This window comes from Pogona vitticeps, chromosome 6 (assembly GCF_051106095.1).
Source record: "Pogona vitticeps strain Pit_001003342236 chromosome 6, PviZW2.1, whole genome shotgun sequence".
Lineage (NCBI taxonomy): Eukaryota > Metazoa > Chordata > Lepidosauria > Squamata > Agamidae > Pogona > Pogona vitticeps.
This window is the reverse complement of record NC_135788.1, coordinates 61,683,298-61,705,000: the sequence shown is the minus strand read 5'-3', so window position 1 is coordinate 61,705,000 and position 21,703 is coordinate 61,683,298. Positions and strand designations below refer to the sequence as shown.

General features: G+C 41.0%; 1 protein-coding gene across 1 annotated transcript in view; it reads left to right on the top strand.

The window, feature by feature from the left end:
- The first annotated feature begins 10,266 nt into the window (after positions 1 to 10,266).
- Positions 10,267 to 21,703, top strand: part of VOPP1 (VOPP1 WW domain binding protein) — an 81,904-nt gene continuing 70,467 nt past the window's right edge. Inside the window, exon 1 of the mRNA XM_020798408.3 lies at positions 10,267 to 10,921. Coding sequence (XP_020654067.1) covers positions 10,871 to 10,921 — 51 coding nt within the window. The 5' untranslated portion in view covers positions 10,267 to 10,870. The remainder of the gene's footprint in view (positions 10,922 to 21,703) is intronic.

Here is a 21,703-nt window from a genome sequence, read left to right as displayed (position 1 = left end):
TGCATTTTTGCATTTTGTATGCTTTCAAACCACTAGGTTGGCAGGAGCTGGGACAAGCGACAGGTGCTCACTCCATCGCGTGGATTTGATCTTACAACTGACCTTGCAGCACAGAGGCTTCAGCGGTTTAACCCTCAACGCCACCACATCTCCAAAAAATGTTGGACACCTTACTACTCCCTATATTAACCCATGGCTGGTGTGCAATGTGTTCCAGCAAAAATAGTGCACATCTTTATTAAATTTGGTGCATCCTGCTAGCTCAGTACATAGCCTGGCAGCCATTGATACTGATGATATATCCTGCTAGTTAGGTACACAGTCTGTGTAGATTCAATAAGATTTTGAATTCAAATAATCTATATTTCCTTCCTTTCAAATCAAGGGGGTATTGTCGGCTTATAAATTTTTTTTTGGGGGGGGGAAGGTAAAAAAGTTCCCTGACCCTTGCATTAGAGCCTGGGATCAGAACCAACTGCTGATCTCAGGATCTCCTAAAACTGCACCATATCCCTGCCTCTCTGTCACCACCAATATTCCATTATGCCCCCACAAAATCAACTCTCCAGGCTGATCAGCAATCACCAGGTCTTAATTCCACTAAGCAGGAAGCAAAAGAGAGTGTGAGAGAGGGAAAAGAAGAAATTCTCACCACTCTTAATCCCTAAACTAAAGAAAAAGGGCTCTAAACTAAACTACTAACAACTAAATTTATACAATAAGACTTTAACCTCTAATAAGATAAAGGTAGGGACTAACCAAAATATACAATAAAGTGAAATAACAAATGGGTACATACAGCAAAGTCCAGGTGCATAATATGCAAGATAGATCAAGTTATTTTGGAACCTTGAACAGAAGCTCTCACAAATGTATGTCTCTGAGACTGAAAATACAATATTAGCAAAATAGATCTGTTTAATGACATCCCAAAGCAGCTGCCTCATTCTGCTTTATGGTAGGGCTGGCTGCAATTTAAGAGACTCAGATTATGGGTAGTCTGAGTATAAATAAGTAAATAAATAATACAAAAATACATTTGTTGCAATAATACAGATTATTGGGCAATATTGTGGAGCCTCTTCAATCTGACATATTTGATCAGATTTTAATCCGTTCTGGGATAAGGGGCAAGAGGGAACAAGAAGGGACAAAATCTGGGTGGGGAAAGAGGCAGAAGGGCAAGGTAGCCTGAGTTTGAGTGGGTCCTGGGGTCATAGATTAAGGAAGGGACCTGACATTAGAGGAATCAGAGGCCTCTTAGAGAGGTCAAAAGTACGATCTTCCTAAATTGCATCTCTTTTTGTTTGAAGCTCTGAGTTAACTGGGAAAGCAAGATTTTGGAACCTTACCCTTCCCCAGAATATTTGAATGTCACTCGGACATTCTGACCTACAAAAAACTTGTCTAAACACCAAGCAGAAAATTGCTACCAGAAATAACTTACTTAGGAAACTGGCTAAGTTAGACTGGTTGCACACCCACAAACATTAAGAACAAAAGATTTGTCCCTGTGCTACTCCACAGTAAAATATGCTAGTGCCAATAGTATAAATTAGCACATGCCAAACAAGTGGATGCAGCTCTTAATTAATTAGGCAAGATTTTTACTAGCTACCTGAAACCTATCCCCATTGATGATGTCTATTACAGCGGTGCCTTGCTTAACGAGCACACCGTTTAACGACGAATCTGCATAGCGATGCGTTTTTTGTGATCGCTAATGCGATCGCATTGCGATGTTTTGGATAGGGAAAACATCGCATTGCGATGATCGGTAAGCGTTTCGCTTCCCAGTCTTCACATTGCGATGTTTGGGAAACAGCTGATCGGCTGTCCCAAAATGGCCGCCGTAAGAAGAAAATGGCCGCCCGCAGCGTTTTCGCGCCAATTCCTCGCTTACCGAGGCAGTGAAAATGGTGGCCGTATGGGGAATCTTCGCTTAACGGTGAGTTTATCCCCCATAGGAACGCATTAAACGGAGTTTAATGCATTCCTGTGGGGTTTTCAGTTCCGTTTAGCGATGTTTCCGGATAGCGATGGTAATCCTGGAACAGATTAACGTCGCTATGCGGGGCACCACTGTATTTGGCTGGCATTGCCACTCCAGAAGTATGTTGAGAGGTGCTAGCAAATGATGAATGGAAGAAGGTGTCACACACACACACCCTGTTTGTTCTTCTACACACCCAGGTTCCCTTTGGGCATGACATTTAATTTGCACCCTTTTTCGCTGCCACCAGTGGATTTCTTTTATCCACAATGTAAATTATTTCACTCAAACACTGGCTACCAACAATTGAAAGTTTTTATTAAAGTTACAGATGTTCTTTATTTACTCAAAATCACAATCATTGAAATGTCCTCTTTTGTTTACTTATTTGCCATTTAACCAACTTGTGTATTTTCTTGTTACTATTCTCACTTCTAATTTTGACTATCTAACTCTTTCTCTAACTCCTGACTAACTGAAATCCTAACTCTAACCCTAACTGAAATCCCTAACTGATCTTTAACTGTCTTCCATTCCCTTCTTATATTTCCTTGGTTCCGCCCTTCTGCACAACCACTGGCTGCTAAATCAGGGTTTCATTGTGATGGACAGGTGCGGTTTCTGGCCTGTCCGTCACAGAAGGTAATACAATACTAAACCCATCCACTTCATGGACACCAACCTCCTAGACATTGGCTAAAATCAAGGAGCCATTTTCTACCCACATCTTGAACTCCAAATATTAAACCAGAAGAAGCTAGGCTAAATGTATGGAGAACAAAAATAACACGTGTTTCCAAATGGATGAATGCTGAAGAGTGTCTCCCACCAGAATAAAGATTCTAGTTGGACCATCTGGAAGTTATTTAATAGACTTAGTAATTTACATTTCCCCCCTCAAAAGATAGAAGAAAAAACTGCCAGGATGCATCCATGTAATGAGCCAGGACGAGAGGGATGTACATTTAACATGGCTCATTCAATTCAGAGAAATCCATATAATGAAAGACATAAAAGCAAAATAGGATGCAGTCTCATTTTTTGTTTACAACAACATAGATGTACATGGGAAATAAAATTAAATGAATAAAAGGAACAATTCAGCATTTGACTCAGCATTTTCTCCCCCAGTTCTGCTGCTAGATCCTGACACACAAAGATGTACATAGTATGGTGATGTACATCATATGTGTTCATACTATGTACATCACCTAAAATCAGAGCTTAGATAAATTGCTTTTGTACTACAACTCCTCAGTTTCATCACTCATTCTGCAAAGTGGGCAATTCTGACAACTGAAGTCAAAAGTTTAACTTCTCCAAGCTCCCTAATGTTAGGGCTGAACAGAATTTTCTGTCTGTCTTTCTAATACGATTAGACAAATGATCTGACTGAATATAACATTGTATACTTCTCCTATGAAATCCCATGTTCCTGGGAGGTACACACATTCTTATTTTGGGCTATTTGTGTATATATGCAACACTGTTCAAGGGTTTTCTGTGTCTTTGAACAAGAGAATATTAACAAATCCTTATCAACTACAGCTGGCTGGATAGCTCAGTGGTTTAGGTTTAGGTTGTTTAGTGGTTTAGCTTTGTGGAGCCAGAGACTGGGAGTTTGGTTTCCCGTTGAGCCTCCTACAAGTAGAGCCACCCTGTGTGGCCTTGGGCAAATTGCACAGTCCCAGGGTGCCCCTAGTAGAAGGGAATGATAAGTCACTTCTGAGTATTCCCTACTTGGAAATGCCTGAAAGGGGTCTCTGTAAGTTGGGAGTTGACTTAACAGCGCATTATTATTATTTTATCAATCACACTGATCAGTTACAACTTTAAAACCACCTGCTTAATATCATGTAGGCCCTCTTTGTGCTGCCAGAACAGCTCTGATGCATCAAGGCAAAGACTCTACAAGACCTCTGAATTTGTCCTGCAGCATCTGACACTAAGACATTAGCAGCAGATTCTTTAAGTCCTTCAAGTTGACAGGTGGGGCCTCCATGGATTGGATTTGGTTTTACAACATATTCTATACAGTAGATGCTCAGTTGGATTTTGATCTGGGGAATTTGGAGGTCAAGGCAAAACTTTTAACTCTTTGTCATGGTGCCTCAAACTATTCCTGAACATTTTCTTTTGTAGTGTGGTAGGGTGCATTATCCTGCTGAAAGAGGCCACTGCCATCAGGGAATGCCTCTGCCATAGGGAGGGTGGTTTACTTGGTCTGCAACATTCTCTAGGCAGGTGGTATGTGTCAAAGTAACATCCACATGAATGCCAGAACCCAACTTTTCCCAGCAGAACATTTCCAGAACATAACACTGCCTCCACTGGTCTGCCTTCTTCCCATAGTGCATCCTGCTGCCATCTCATCCCCAGGTACACAATGCACATGCACTCAGCCATCCACCTGGTCAAAAAGAAAACATGTTCATCAGACCAGGCAACTTTCTTTCACTGCTCCATGGTCCAGTTCTGACTCTCACACTCACATTGTAGATGCTTTTCAGCAGAGGACATCATGGGCACTCTGACCAGTCTGCGGCTACACAGCCCCATATGCAGCAAACTGCAATGCACTGTGTGTTCCGACACCTTTTTATCATGGCCAGCCTTCATTTTATCAGCACCCTGAGCTACAGTAGCTCCTCTGTGTGAGACAGGCTAGCCTTCGCCTCCCACATGTATCAATGAGGCTTGGGCTCCTGCAACCCTGATCCTGTTTCACCAGTTGTTCTTCCTTGTACCACTTTTTGGTAGATACTGATCACTGCATATCAGGAACATCCCACGAGACCTGTCATTTTGGAAATCATCCGATCCAGTTATCTAGCCATCATTCTTTGGCCTTTGTCAAAGTCACTCTGATCTTTTCACTTGCCCACATTTCCTGCTTCCAACACATAAAATTCAAGAACTGACTGTTCACTTGCTGCCTAATATCTTCCGCATCTTGACAGATGCCACTGTAAAGATATATGTCTTGTGAAGCATCACTGTAATCAGTGCTATTCACTTCATCTGTCAGTAGTTCTAATGCTGTGGCTGATCAGTTTATATCCGCAATAAATGTTATTTATTAATGGAGTTATTTCCACCTCACATGATGCCTTTAATATGTTTGGCTGGGAGGAACCATTCAGGGCTGGGGATGACTGACAATCCAGCAATAACCAATTGTTCCTTTTCTACCAGGAAGCAGCCAGCCCTTTCACAGGCCTGCTACTCTAAGCAGTCATTTTTGTGCAGTATTTTTTTTAACTTGTTCAATTATGAGTAAAAGAAAGCTTTTTATTCTTTATGTCTAAGGAGTTGTCTACTCTGGGGAGACTTGAAGCTAATTCTCCTCTTAAGTTCCTGCACTTCTGCTGTATATGTAACTAGTGGTTTTTAACTAAAGTTCAAAACTACAAATGTTTCTAGCTTGGTATGCGATTCTTTCAGGGTTTTTTGTTTGTTTGTTTGTTTGTTTGTTTGTTTGTTTGTTTGTTTAAACATTCTCCAGACTTTCAGTAGAGGTGAAGCTGAAGAAAAGGTTTTGGCCAATATCTTAACTAGCTAAAATGGCTGAGGATATGCTGAATCTACCCCTCCTATGGATGATGGAAATTACTTAGAATTGCCCAGATTCTGTGCCAGCACATGGCTGAGAGTTTGAGCTCAGAGTGGTTTGAATTTGGCATAACTCAGCTCCTCTCCTCCCCACTCCTCCCTTTCTCTGGCTCTTTCGCTGGCTGATCTCAGCCAGCACAGGAGTTACGCCAAAAAATCCTGTTCCACCAGAAGATCTAAGAACAGCCAGCTCAAAGAGGCTGTGCTGAAACAAGGAAAGTGCTGCAAACATACAAGGCAACTGACCTTTCCAAATCCTGTACATCTGGTGCATCTGAGTTTGGAGTACCCTCTTAATGTAGTTTGGGTTGTTTGATGTAGGTATGGAAATGAAAGCCTTGTATAAATTGTGTTGCATGAGTTCTTAAGTTCAAGTTCCTAATAAACAAACAAACAAACAAACAAACAAACAAACAAACAAACAAACAAACAAACAAACAAACCAAACAACAACAACAACAACAAAACAACAACAACAACAACAACAACAACAACAATAATAATAATAATAATAAATTTCCTTCTACTTCTCCAATTGCACCCCTCTCAGTTTCCAACTGCGTAAACATTTTTCGACTATACATCTTGTGTCTATCTTCATGCTAAAATAAAACAAAACAAACAACCCAGGTTTATGGAAGCACGTACTCACTGAAACACTGCAGAAGACTGCAACTTTTATTGATTTTGCTACTACACCCCACTACCACAGTCTTTCCAGAAAGCAAATTAGGGGTGTTTCTGCTTCAGTGTACTGTGCTGGGGAAAAAAATTAAAAGTAGGAGAAAAGCCTTCTTTTTCTCATGGATCACCTTACCATCTTACCATTTTAAAGGAGGCTGTGCTACTTAACCTAGAGTCTTCTGTTTATTATTGTTGCATTGTCTGTGTTGGAGAATGATTCAAGTGCCAATTGAGACCGTCTTTGTATGTGGAAAGAGAGAGGATGCCATTATATTCTTCGTCTCAGACAGCAAGATGCCTTGAGCTGGCCCTACCTAGTAGCATCAGACAACAATTGAAACTGATAGAAAATTCTGTAGAAATAGGTAATAGGATCTAGTATTTATCATTTTCAAATTGCCAAAAGTGCTTTCACCAGCTTCATGCTTGCTCAAGTTTGAACAAATTGCTGACAATACTTGCCTGTTCTAGAATTCAAACTGAGTAACCACTATAACGACTATAGGTTGTACATTTCAAGTCTAATTATATAACATGCAGTGTTTGTTCATTATGACAGTTACTAAATCCTTAGTAAGCCCATTGAACCAATGGCACTTATGAAGGAGATGACTCACCAAATCTCCATGGAATGAATGGACCTACTCTGGTTGCAACATACTACACTAAGCAGCAGGACTTCAGACACTAATACTTCTATTAATGAAATGTTTAACACACATTTAATAACAACTATCACACTTTACAATAATATAGTAACAATTATGATTGATGGCCTCGATTATTGTTATACTGAGAAAAAACATAAAGTAGGTCAGATATGTTGCAGATGTAAGTGAAGGACTAACTTTGGGGCTGTGCTCCACACAGAAAGAGGTGGGGACAGATTCTGCTCTCTTTTTGTGGCATCTCCCTTAAGTACAATTATTACAAGGTTAAAGGGTGTGTGTGTGTGTTCACAATTTAGCTACAATATGTGGAGTGTTAATTCCCCAACATTTTCTCCGACAATTCAAGCACTTCTAAAAAAACCCTGGGAATAGAAATTTTAATCATATACAGTACCTAGCAGGCTCCAGCTTGGTTTCTTTGCTGCTTTATTATCTTTTTCTTGCCCAAAGTTCAACAGGACTTAATTCTTATAGGGACATAGCCAGTTGTGAGAGGTCCCCACATTGCCTTCCATTGGGAGGGTTGGTTGCAGTCAAACAAACTATTTTATTGTATTTTATATGAACTCAAATATTGCCTGCTTGGAGTACAACAGAAAATGTCTCGTTGAGGGTGCCAGGGAGTTGACTTTTCCCCAAACAAAGTAAACTCTGTGGATTTGGAAGTTGAATCATGGCAACTGGACTTAATTCAACTTCCAGATAACCTCACCTGGATGATTGAGAATCTTCACAGTTAAATTCTGTCGAGGGCAGAACCCCACCTCATTCATCAAGCCCAAGACCTCCTTCAAGTGTGCAGGAAACGGGATGTGACAGCAGGATGGTGTATACAGGCTTCCAGTTTTCCCTGCACTCTGGTAGCTGCCACTCTCAGCCTGCTAGGTCCTAGATACTCTTCTGAGGTTATGGGTGTCTCTGTGACCCAATGCAACTCCCCCAAGGCGTGCTCAAAGTTCAGATGGACCCAGGAAACCTCATCCTGTCTGTGGCTGCGGTGGAAATGGAGGAGTAGCGGGGCAGACCTCGGGGGTTCTCCAGTCTGGGACGGGGGAAGAGCTCCTCTGGGGTTGCTACCATCAAGAGCAGCCATGGTCAGATATCTGCCAAGGGCCACCCTTCCCTATTGGCCCCCTTCTGCCTTGTTCCTCCTCACCATTGCAACCTGCTTGTTTATTCACCTCTTGCTTCAGCTCAAACAGCAGTGGTGAGAACAAAGGAGTGTGTGGAACATCTTTCCTGAGTTTCTTTTAAAGCAAGGTTTCATTGCTTCAGGAACCCAGGACAAGGAGAGAAGGTACACTGCAACACTTTGTTGCACATCCCATTTATAGTATGTTTAAAAATATGAACAGTACTTCTTTACACCTTTACGTAGAAAAAAGCACATCATATTTTTCCCTCATTCATTGTCCACAGTTCTAGAAGACAAAGGCAGCTCCTCACTATATGTGTCAAAAAATCACATTGTTATCTCTTCTACGGGACATGTGGGTTTACACATAGGATGAGATCAAATGTTGGGTAACTGAACCTCCACTTTCATAGTGAAACTTTTCTGTCCCCTACAGCCACTTGAACATGCACAACACCCATACTGGCACGCAGATATGGTACAGTCATGTAAAAAAATTAAGTACACCCTCTTTGAATTCGGGACACAATAAAAATCATCTGGTCCCTATCAGGTCTGAAAACTAGGTAAATACAAGCTCAGATGAACAACAACACTTGACATATTACACCACATCATGATTTATTTTACAAAAATAAAGCCAAAATGGAGAAACCATGAATGAAAGGCTGGGTCTGAAGGCACAATTAAATTTAAATGGAATATTTCATTCCATGTAGATTCTTATGGTGAAATGGTGGAAGGGGGTGGATGCTGGGTGACCACACCTGAGAGACTGAGAGAAAGGCCTCTTGGAAAATCTTAAAAAGCAGAAGGAGTTGGGTGTCATCAGCACACTGGTGGTACCAGACAACAAAATTCTGGACAACTTCTTTCAGGTTTTTTATATATATGTGAAATATGGAGAATCCTGGAATCCTGAGACATTCCACAGGCTAATGGTCAAGATCTTCAACAGGAGTCCCTCAGTACAACTATAATTTACAAAGTGACACCACACAAAATCCCAGAAACTGATTCCTTTTTTCATCAGTTAACCACTTCTCACCCAAACACAAAGCAGTTGTCAGGGCTGCTTTTCAACAAATGTGAATGGTAGTGGACAGAAGAGGGTATCCTGCAGACCATCTTGACTGCTGCCATTGGTGTTCTCTGCATTCAGGCTGCCCTTTGCTACGTCAGACTTGCCATCCTTTTTCCTTCCTGCAACATGAGTACAATATTACGCAGCAATGGGAAATCTTAGGAGTCAGGACACACAGAGTGCAATGGATGGCTTTTTGAATTGTGCATACAGAAGCACAACATCCCACATTCATAAACCAGAGAGTTTTTTTAAAAAAAGAATTTAATCTATAAAGTACTTCCCACGACAAAAAAACCTTCATGTAAAACATGACTGTTTCATGTCAACCTTTCCATGATCACTAAGTTTCGGTGTGCAGGAATGATGTTTTATTCTTTGGGATAGCCTTGATTTATGTCACTTTCTGCTTCTGCCCCTAGGGAAGCACCTGAACAGGGCAGTTCAGAAAGTTTCACATGTCATCTTCAGCTATCATAGAGTTAGCTATCCCAGGAAACCGACCACTGGCGCCAACTGTAATTACTCAGAAATCTGCCGGTGCTCAGAGGCACATGGTTTTCGTTTTCCCGTGTTCCGAGGCCAAGCCTGGCGACCGCTGGCAGAAATATTTCGAAGCCCGGGCTCGAATAGAATCTAGCCCTGGCGAAAGGTGGTGCGGGTGTCGTCTGTGTTACCGAACCGGAGCCGAACAGTCAGCCCACGCCCAGCTAGTATGAAACACGTCGGAAACAATAGGGCGTCTCCACGAGCGGCAGCAACCACCTTATAAGCGAGCCCAACAGAGCCGTGGGGCGGCGAGCAGGCAGCCTTCAAGGGTTTTTTCACGGCGTTGGTGTGGTGTTTGACTCCCCCCCCCCACCGCGTCAGTAAAAAGGCCCTGCTCTCCCTCCTCCGCCAGTCGAGGGCGTCTCTTTTTGCGGCGTCTTGCGTTCCTCGTTGCGCGCCGTGGGCATCTTCCTCTGCCCATGTTTGGCTCTTTCTCCGCCGAGGTTGTAGGACCAACCTGGGGGCGGGGAAGCAGCTGGCACAGGCGGCGGGAGGGGAGGGGCGGTGGGGGGGTCGAGGGCGGGTCCTTCTAGCCTCTCAGCCCAGCCCTGCCCTGCCCTGCCGCTCTCTTTGTGCTCTTTCCCGGCAACCGCGGCTGGAGGAAGCCGGCCCGCCCCTGCTAGCCTCCGGAGCAACCCAGCGACGTCTGCCCAGGCGTCAGTAGCCGAGGGAGGAGAGGAGAGGAGACCCGGCGCCAGGAAAGCGCCTCCGGCCGTTGATCTCCGGGAGGTGCCCGGCCCTGAGCCGATTCCTTGGCACTGCTCCCTGGGAAGTGAGCGCCCGGATCCGTGTGCATTGCTTGATCCAGAAATCGGTTTTGCGTGTCTCCTCTTCCATTAAAGGGAGGAGAGCAAAGGCAGGCGCCCCCGGGATCCCTTTGTTTTGAGTCTCCGCCTCGGACTTGGACCGCCCTGCTCCCACCGGCCCCGGGGAGCGGAGAGCTTCTCTCCCGCCTGCCTTTCGCATCCGGCTACTTCGTGGCCTTTTCCTCCGCCGTCACAGCCCGGCCCGGAGGCGTCGGTTCTTTTCTGCATCCCCGGAGAGGCAGGATGCTTGGAAGGGACACGTCTCTCTCTCCGGTTGACAGCTGCTGAGAGCATCTGAGAGAGAGCAACGCAGGACGGGGCTGGAGAAGGGGAGAAATGGACCATTTCCAGCAAGGGGTCTTCTTGTTGTTCTTCCTGTTCCTGGAGGTAAGTTTTTATTGTCAACCGCTATTGTAATATGAAGCATTTGTTTGTGTTACCGTTGTCACCAGGATTCTTACTAAAAGCATCACAAATAACAATGTTTTGTGTTTATAAATATATGTTAAAGGTTCGAGGGGGCTTTTCCACCCACACTCGCTGTCACGGAGTAAGGAGAAGTCCCGTTGGGATCTAAGGGACAGCAAGGCCTAGTTCTCAGAAGGGAAACTGCCTGGGCAACATCACTTTAGTGGAAAGGTGGGAGCTCAGTCATGCAAAAAGAGCCTCAGCCACAGCAAACTAGATTCAGAGGAGAAAGGTTCTGGCCAGCTTTTCCCCTGGCATGCTTGTTTTCTATCTGCAGATATTTGGGGGGAGGTGGGCTAGGGAGGGATGTTTAATCCTGCCCAAACCTTTCCAGATGGCTGAAATCATTCAGTCCAGATACACCTTTAACCTCATCAAACTGGAGATTACAGGCAACTTCAACTGGTTCGCTAATGAAAAGTAGTTTTAGGGAACTAAACAACTTGAAAAAAAGTTCCCTTGAGAAAAAAAGGGAAGAGATTTGTGCCTGAGGGAAGAGTGCTGACCCAGTCCCTTAAGGCTTCCTTTACTGCTTTTGGTTAGCAATGTGTTCACAAGCTACATTCAACACATGTATAGGAGTCGGACATGACTTAACGACTAAACAACAACAACATAGTTTGTGTAAGCTATTAATATTTAGTATTTAGCATACACACATATTACTGATCTGAACATTTATACTATCATTTATACTATCATTTATTTGTTACATTTATATCCCACCTTTCATCCAGTATACAGTGGCTTTGCAACAGCACATTTGAGAGTGCAAGTAAATGGTTGAATACCATGGGATTTGCTCTGCTTATAAAATGGAGAATTTGAAGAGTTTTTACTGACTACTTGAAACCAAGGCTGAATTGAATTGCCCCAGCCCTTTTTTGCTTCCAAAGTGACTCCCCCGCCACCACTGGGGAGCTTCTTTTTTTTCAAACTGGAATGATTCAAATGGACTCCCCCCCCCCCTTTGTGTAGTTAGTTGTGATCCATTCTTGTAAAGGGAAGGGGTGTGTCTGTAGGTGGTGTTTCAGTGACAAAGTCAGTTGGCACATGATGTTCAGGATACAGGAAGGGGAAATGCAAAAAGCAAAGCACCATGATTAGAGTTTGCTGTCAGATTGCTACCTTTCTGAAAAACTTTTCTATAGAAAAATAACATGGAAAGGTGGTCTCAGAACACAGAATATCAAAAGTCTGAACAATAATTTTGCAAAATACCTAATGCTTCCATACTGTTACTATTTTCTCTTACTTTCAAGTAATACATCTGATAATTACCACCTCTGTCAGACTTTAATTGGCGGTGCTTTGTACTATCTTCCTTACAAACCAACCAACCCTAAAGGCTATAGGGTAAATAACAGAAATCTGTTGTTTGACTACAGCTGACACAAGTTTTCAAGGTTTGTAATAGCTGACAATATCTCAGCAAAGGGTTAATACCAGAATAAAATCAGACAAGCATTAGATAAGCATTTCAGAATTCATGTATTTTCTTTGTTGCAATAATTCCAGCAACTCTAAATTTGTGTATTTTTCCACAAGTTTTATTTGTCTACATAGCTTCCATGTTTCATAATAAAAAATCAACTAAGAGTTGTTATAACTTCCAAACAACTTGAACTTATGTAAAGCTTTAGGCACATATTTTAAAACCACATTTGTAACTTGTAAACATTCAGAAGTATTTTTGTAAAGAGTAAAAGCTCTCTTAAAAGTAAAAAAGAACAATGAATATTTCAAATGCAGTCTGAGGCATATGTCTCTTAGAAGATCACAGTGATCAAGAATAAAAATACATAAAGTAAAAATGATTATTTATTTCTAAGCATATTAACACAAACATAAAATTAATACACATTGTTCTCACCCAGTTTTAGCCAGGTTATAGTTAAAACCTATGTAATATCCATCCTTCTCTCTCTCTGTAGCTAAGATGGCTCTCAGCTGCTTTATCCTCTGAAGATTATTGTTCTTGTAGTGTGAGAAATGATTGGTTATTTTTATAGTGTAATCTATATTTACGTAACCCACTAAGAAGTGGCAGTGGCTTTTGTTGACCTTAGTTGCTTCCCAGCAGCAATTATCTGCTGATTAACAAGAAACTGTTTATACTTACTGCTAAACAGCAATGAACTGTTATTGCTTACAAGCAAAAAGAAAAAGAATCTGACACCACACATGTCTGTTAGTAAGCAAAACAAAATGTACCATGTTTCTCTGAAAATAAGACAGCGTCTTATATTAATTTTTGATCCAAAAAACATATTAGAGCTTATTTTCAGGGGATGTTTAATTTTTTTCCATGTACAATAATCTACATTTATTCAAATACAGTCATGTCATCTTCTGGTTGTTGCACAGTGGTGGAGGGCAGGGTTTCACTTAATTGGAACTTATTTTGGGGGGTAGGGCTTATATTACGAGCATCCTGAAAATACATTTGTGGTTGTTTAGTCGTTAAGTCGTGTCTGACTCTTCATGACCAGGCCCTCCTGTCTTCCACTGCCTCCCAGACGTTTGGTTAAATTCATGTTGGTAGCCTCAATAACACTGTCCAACAATCTCATCCTCTGTTGTCCCCTTCTCCTCTTGCCTTTGCTAACTTTCCTAACATCAGCGTATTTTCCAGGGAGTCTTCTCTTCTCATGGGATAGATGGCCAAAGTATTGGAGCCTCAGCTTCAGGATCTGTCCTTTCAGTGAGCACTCAGGGTTGATTTCCTTTAGAATGGATAGGCTTGTTCTCCTTGCTGTCCAGGAGACTCTCAAGAGCCTCCTCCAACACCACAATTCAAAAGCATCAATTCTTTGGCGGTCAGCTTTCTTTATGGTCCAGCTCTCACTTCCATCCATTGCTACTGGAAAAACCATCGCTTTGACTATGCGGACCTTTGTTGGCAAGGTGATGTCTCTACTTTTTAGAATGATGTCTAGGTTTGTCATCACTTTCCTCCCAAGAAGCAAGCATCTTTTAATTTTGTGGCTGCTGTCACCATCTGCAGTGATAATGGAGCCCAAGAAAGTGAAATCTGTCACTGACTCCATATCTTCCCTTTCTATATGCCAGGAGGTGATGGGACCAGTGGCCATGATCTTAGTTTTTTGATGTTGAGCTTCAGACTATTTTTTGCGCTCTCACCCTCATTAAGAGGTTCTTTAATTCCTCCTCACTTTCTGCCATCATAGTGGTGTCATCTGCATATCTGAAGTTGTTGATATTTCTTCCGGCAACCTTAATTCTGGCTTGGGATTCATCCAGTCCAGCCTTTTGCATGATGTATTCTGCATATAAGTTAAATAAGCAGGGAGACAATATACAGCCTTGTCATACTCCTTTCCCAATTTTAAACCAATCAGTTGTTCCATATCCAGTTCTAACTGTTGCTTCCTGTCCTTTTTTTCTTGTTGGAATTGTTTGTAGGGTGCAGGTTCAGTGACTGTATTTTGCTGTGCTTCAGCCTTTCTCATGTCCTTCTGTGGGGATTAAAACACCACATTGTACTCATGTGAGGATCCTAAGTTCAAAAGTTCTTGGCAAGATGGATTTTGCCAGGCATGTCTTTCCTAGATGTAAGTCTGATTGCTGTTTTATGGCTACAGCAAAGAGTTGATGTACATGCATTAGTATGCACACTCTATGTTTTCCCACACTGTCTGAGTCCCCATATTGCAGGGAGGTAGGTCTTTCTGGCCTGGGCTGCAATTGCTGGGGGTATAATCCCTGAGTGGAGTGAGGGCAGAGCTACTCAACACAGCCTCACAACCACCTTCTGCATGCTTGTATGACCTTAAAGTTGTGGGAAACCCTACCTTGATTTCTGAATTTGTCAAAACAGGTGGTAGTTACCTTGGAAAGCAAAGGAAAAAAAAAAGGGGGGGTCTCATTTTTCTTGTTACTTCATCTGGTCCAGAGCTGAGATCTAATAGTGGGATTTTTTTCTGGGGAGCTGATATGACCCAAATTGGGAAGTGTGGTGTTATTTAGCATGATAAATTTGGTTTATGGCTGAGGGTCAAACTATGTGTTATGGCCTAAATGCATCTGCTAGGCCCATCAAGAGTAGAGCCATTGAATCAATTGTCCAATGGTGAATTAGTACTTAGACGCACAGTGTGGTGTAGTAGATAAAGAGATAGACTTAGATGTTGGAGGCCTGGGTTTGAATACCCACTCAGCCATGGAAACTCACAGAGAATGTGGAACTAGTAAAACCACTTACTTTAAAGCCCTATTAGGGTTGCTGCAAGTCGGTTCCGACTTGACAATACATAACAAGTCCTCTAGTTGGGACTTGCGATTGGCCTTTATTCTTTGTGCTGATAGATGTAGTGGAACTTAGATGTCCAAGTAGTGGTGGTGTAATTTTTAAAGTTGCCATTTATATAGGGCAGTCAAGTGGAGAGGTAATGGGAGAAGAACCTGCTAACATTTCCTTGTCCATTATGTGGAAGTGGAGGAAAGAGAGATAATAATTCCTATCACAATGTTCCTGTTAGCTGCAAGTAATTCATATATGTTACAAATGAATTGACAATGTACAAAAGCTATTTCCCCTTTGTTTTAATTTTAGGAGTTGTTGCTCTTTCACTAAAAGAAATAGTTTACGAACACATTACATACCCTATATTAACTAACTAGATAATATGACTCTCTGTGCCTCCTGCTCCTCCCAGATGTTCATGTGGCTTGTGAAAAGCCTTGAAATATCCACATAAACTTAAATATGGCATCCAGAGTGCTTTAAGCTTTAAGATTTTGAAACCTAAGACATAAGGGTTATTTTGCTACCAAGGTTTTATTTAGATAAAATATGTCTTTATTAATATGCTGCGTATATGTAAATTTTTTTAACTAAAAATACAACAAATTATAAGGAAAATGGAAAACTACATAAAGCGACAAAATACTGTATATAAAATAACCGGGGGGTTTTGTGGGTGATTTATGTGCTGCATCTGTGCGTACTGATTTCAGGTAGAACTTCTATTACCTTATTTTGTTTATTATTTGCTAGGACCTCTTGATGTATATCCAGAGGGGCAATACCAGCCAAATAATAGATGTTTCCAGTGGGGGTAGGATTTCACGTAGTCATTAATAATCCTGCACGATACATTAAGAACTACACCCACTTGTTTGATGTGTTCTGATTTATACAATATAGCAGTAGCATTTTCTTCTTTGGCGTAACACAGAGGCAAAGCTGTTGTTCTTATTGTTTATGGGTGTGCACCCTAGTCTGATATAGCCAGTTTCTTGAATAAGCTATTTCTGCTGACTACTTTCTGTTTGGTGTTTAGACAATATTTTTTGTAGGCCGTTGCAGAGTGACACACAGAAACTTCGGGGTAGGGCAGTGTGGTAATATCTTTTTCTTCCTGGCTAACTTGGAGCTTCCTTTCTGCTTCTCTGATCTTGACGTGGAAAGCACAGACCTGTATTTTATGAAATAAAATAAAACAGCACCAATCCCATCCATTACACAGACACCAACCACTTAGAGTGGCTAAAATCAAGGAAAAGGTTCCTGGACACATCTCAAGCTCTAAATATTAAACTAGAAGAGGCTAGGCTAAACCTATGGAGAACAAAAACAACATACAACGAAAACAACATTGGAAAATGGATGAATGCTGAAGTGTCTCCCACTTGGACAAGACTCTAGCTGGACCATTCGGAAATAATAGACTTTGAAGCAAAGTAAGAAGATCAAAAAATAATCAAACAAAATGGATGCAGGATGAATTTTTTACTTTGACTGTGGAGAAATTCAATCAAGGTAGCACTTGCATGCAGTTTATGCCCCACCATGTGTACAAAAGAAGATCTACTAAATGGCTGAGATAATGCTATTGAAGTAGCCCACTTAAGGTCAAAAACAGTCTAATTATCTTAACATTTTAATGTATTTTTCATTTTTCCTATACAGTATTTCATATTCACCCATAATTTTAAATTCTGCAATACTATGATAAGAATAAAAAGAGATGTGATTTAGAAGGCAGATTCTGGTACAGATCAACCAGGCTAGGCACTGAACTCCAGTAGTTTATGAGACACTGGCCCAAATCCTCTTGTCTGGTTACCCTGGCATACCAGATATGCTGTAATTTTCAGAGGCAAATTGTCCCATGTTAAGAAGTCATCTTAGACTATATCAGTTGTATACTGAGTTTTATAGTTTAACATGCAAATGATAATGTCTGTGTTTGTTTGCCTTCAAAGATTCTATCAGTGGCATAACTTTTCAAGAAAATTTAGGACACTGTTTTACAGGGCCTCAGCAGACTCAGGTTAAGAATTTGAAGAATTCCAATTTTCAAGAAATCTTCCAGACATCTCTCTTCTGGGGTCAGGAAGCTGCAACAATATATCTACTTTGCATTGATCTTACTGATAATCAGCTTGTAACAAAGTAGTTATTTTTCCCTTTTGGAAGATTAATATTTCAGCCCCTGCAGCCTGGATACCTTCTAAATTTAATACAGAAATACTTGGAATATACCTTACAAAACTGTATGCTAGTTCCTTGGTGATTCATTGCAAAATATTGTTTTGTTTAAAACAAGCCTGTTGTTTTGATTCTTCAAAGAAAACCTGATTTTTGACTTTCTGAGACCTTTCATTGCCCTCCAAACATCTCCCTTCCTGACCATGAAGTTACAACAGTGTATTTACTTTGGAAGGGTAAGCCTAGTCCAGACATGCTCAGTTTATAAGAAAGTCACTACTTTAAGAAAGGCTATTTTTGAGGCAGGTTAAACAATTTTATTTTATGAAATCACAACCCCAAAACCATTTGCCCAAACTTCCCCAAGTTAGGCACAGAGCAAGAAAAGACTGTCTACTACACCTGTGCCAGATTTGGTGCTGATCTGAAACCCAATTTCAAAGTCATATTTTTTTTTTGTTTGGGCTGCCCTCATTTTTAGAATTGTGTTATGAATGTTGATTAGTTCTGCCAGCATAGGAGCATTGCTACACTCTCATGCAGCAATAATATTGGCAAGATTAGTTACTGTGAATGAAGCTGTCTTGACATATTGAGAAATCAAGAACGGATCAAGATAAGGGATGAATTTTAAAATGAAAGTTTGAGCAATTTCTATATATTTCCTCTGTGTAAAATTACTGCAAGGAAGCCACATGCATACAGTAAGTGCAGAAGGACTTGCTGGTTAATAAAAAAGAACCAGATAATACATTTGATATTACTAATCTCTGTTTCCTCAACAGGAAAGCAGCTGTTTTAGTTTTGTACAATTTGTGCAAAATTTCCCCTCTTCAAATGTGAGAAATTGAGTGAAGAGTGTTGGTACATATCTTGCCATCTCACTGGCAAGTATGAAAATACAAGAGCCCTGTTTGGGTATTACTACTCTGCTTTTATATATCACATGAGCGGAGGAGCACCTAGCGCCTCCTTCCATCATTTTGTCCACCCCTGCAGATGAGGTTCCTGCTTGCATGTGGACTCTTCACATAAGTGGAAACCCTGGAGAGCATCCATATGAAGCAAAACTTCTCTGTATACATTGCACTTTTCACATGGAGAAATCAATCAATGGGAAGAAACTTCACGTTCCTCTACATATGTGATCAATAAAATCATGGGAGGCAGTACCTGAATCAAAATGACCACAAAGGCATTTTTATTCCTAATCTCTCTGATGTTGAGTTCCTGTGTAATAAAACAGAGATTGCAATAAATGTTCTGTCTCTTTAGAAACATTTGGTTTAATTCAGTACCAGAGATTCTCCTGAGCTGCAACTTAATAATGATCAGTCTACCACTTTTTTCTATTGGTTGGGTTTTACAGCAGTGGATTATGGAGCAAATTGCATGTCAGAGTAATAGAAGATTAAGTTTGCAATGTACAATCCATTTAGGAGAAACTATGCAGCACTCTGACAGGCTCTAATGGATTTTATAAACAGGGTCTTTCAGCATCATTTCTTAATGCTCCATTCACACATTTAGCTTTTTTCTGGTTGTATGTCAGCTTCCTTTGATCTAAGAGTTTAGGGTTCAGCATATACAGTATCTGGTGTTAAAGGGAGGGAGGTTTTTAGGTCAGGTAATGGTCAGGTAATAAATGGCTTTCAGGAAACTATAGCCTTCTTTTAGAATGGACTTTTGGACTTCATCCCTCTTTTAAATAAACTAAACACTCACATATCACTGGACCATGATCTGTTCATGATTCATACACACCACTGAGTGCCAGCCCTTCAGTTCCATATATGTGTACAGATACACACATGAATGTATGTATGTACACATGTATGCATTTCTCTCTCTACACACACACACACACACACACACACACACACACACACACACACACACACACAGAGAGAGAGAGAGAGAGAGAGAGAGAGAGAGAGAGAGAGAGAGAGAGAGAAGCCTTGTACTTCATTGTTTTGGTTAATTTAATGATGAAAAAAGAAGGAATGGATGGTAATGGTTTTAAAAATCTGAGTCATCGATTTTTTTTAATCTTTAAATGCCAATGAGCTTTTAGCATTAGTGGTCAATTAAAGAGAATTCTACTGGTGAAAGTACGGGAGTTGCCAACTAGAGAAAAGGACAGAAAAACAAATACTCCAGATGGCTGTTATTCAGATGCATGCAGTTTTGGGGATCACTTACATTGTAATAAGTTCAGAATAACACAACATTTAAGAACGGGAATACAATATATATACTGGAGCTGCACAAAGAAAATATGCAGGGCTTATAATATAATGCAAGCTATTGTAATGCAGAGGTGGGTGACTGTAGTTGTCTAAGGTTGAACAACCATAATGCATCACTAGAGGCTATGCTGGGTAGGGTTGGTTGCAATCTAACAATGTAGACAGATATGTTTGGTCGCTTATACATTATTAAAAAGAACACATGTAGACACCTTATGAGAAGGACAGAAAAGGATATGAATTTGCTTAAAATTGCTCATGCTCACTGGTATGTACTGATGCAAAATTAGAAATGATTAATTTACAGTTTGTTAAATGGAGTTATAATGTGTTCACCCCAGTGGAGAAGATTGTGACCAGGTGACTGTGTGTCTGCTGAGTTTGCTCTTTAGGTGCTAACTGTAGATGGAGAACTTCAACATCCCTTTATCTTTTGATTTGGATTGGACAGCCCTGCATATGGATGGCTGTCCTCTGTAAAGAAATATGGTCCATCCTTGATGTAAGGGGATAATCGTATAGTAGTGTAATAATGAGATGTTCAGAATGGACAGGTTTAAAATAGACAAAAGCAGGAATACAGGTAGGCTACAGAGGTGTAGGCTATAAAAAAGTATATCTGAAGTCCATGTTATGTAATAGGCTAACCATGTTTTTAGAGGCAGCCTCCTTTAAGTGATGAAAGACATTGTTTATTACATCACACGATTGTCCTCAAATATCTTACATTTATTGTCTTTTGTTTTGTAATTGGCTATTGGAAGGTAGACACAGGCTTAATTTGCATGTCTGATAGGTTAGATGTGTATCTCTGAGCAAATTGCTTTGCAAGAGAAAAAAGTAGTTTAATACAGAATGTATATTGGCATTAATGTTTTAGTTTGATTTGAGGAAGCGGAGGGAGGGTCAAAGAGAGTTTGTCCTTTGCGCTTCTTAGTTCCATGCAGATTCCTCTGGACTGCTGCTGCTAAGAAAGAAACTTCAGAGAAAGAGCCTGGCAAGAGCAGATAACTTCATTCAGTCAAACCAACTGAGAGCTGCTATCTTAACCAGACATGCAGTAATACCAACTGTCAATGCAGCCATGTTCAGAGGGACCTATAAAAGCCTCATTATTAAACAAAGGGGCTTCAGTAGTGGCATTTCAATTGCCACATAGGAACTTGAAGATGCTGTAACCGTTTATGGAGTTAAGGTCAGGGGATAGCCACTGAGGCTAGTTCTGTTCTTTAAGTTCTTGCTTCAGCTAATAGCTCAAACCTTTGTAATGATTGTAAAGGCCGAAGGAAATCAGTTTCAGGCCCAGTGCCTGTGTTGGTCCTTGGGCCCTGCACATAAAAGTTGCTTCCTCACTGTAGGAGGTCTGTTGCATTGCTCATGCCAGTTCAAATTAATGTTTACAGGAGGAAGATATAATTTTTCTCATTTCTGGGATAGTTTGGCCAGAAAATGGTAACAGTTAAGGTTGGTTATTGAGGAGCCACTATATATGCAGTATGGAGAGAAGGAAGCCAAGAATTCATACATGGAAATACACATTCCGGTTAAGTTTTTTTGCTGGCTTCCAAAAATAAATTTCATCCTTTTAAAAATTGCAGTAGCTATGTCATGTAGGCTGGGATTACTAACATACCCTTTGCTTAGATGGAATAAAAAAAGTCCTCTGAATTTATCTTTGGTTCTTTTCACAAATCAAACACTAAGATTGCCAAGGTTTTGCAAAGGCACATGTACCATATGTTTCCATGTATAAAGTGACACTTTTTCCTAAAATCATTAGACGAAAAATTGAGGGTCATTTTATACACAGATGGAGGCAGAGGCAAAGGAGCAGCCATGCTCAGCTGCCTCTTGCAGCTGCCCATTCACTGTTGCCACCACCATCGGTTCACCTCCTCCAGCGCCACTTGCGGGCTCCCTTCAGGCAGGGCACAAGGCAGCGATGTGAGCTGGATGTGAGCCCTGGCAGTCACACCAGAGGAGATGATTGGGTGG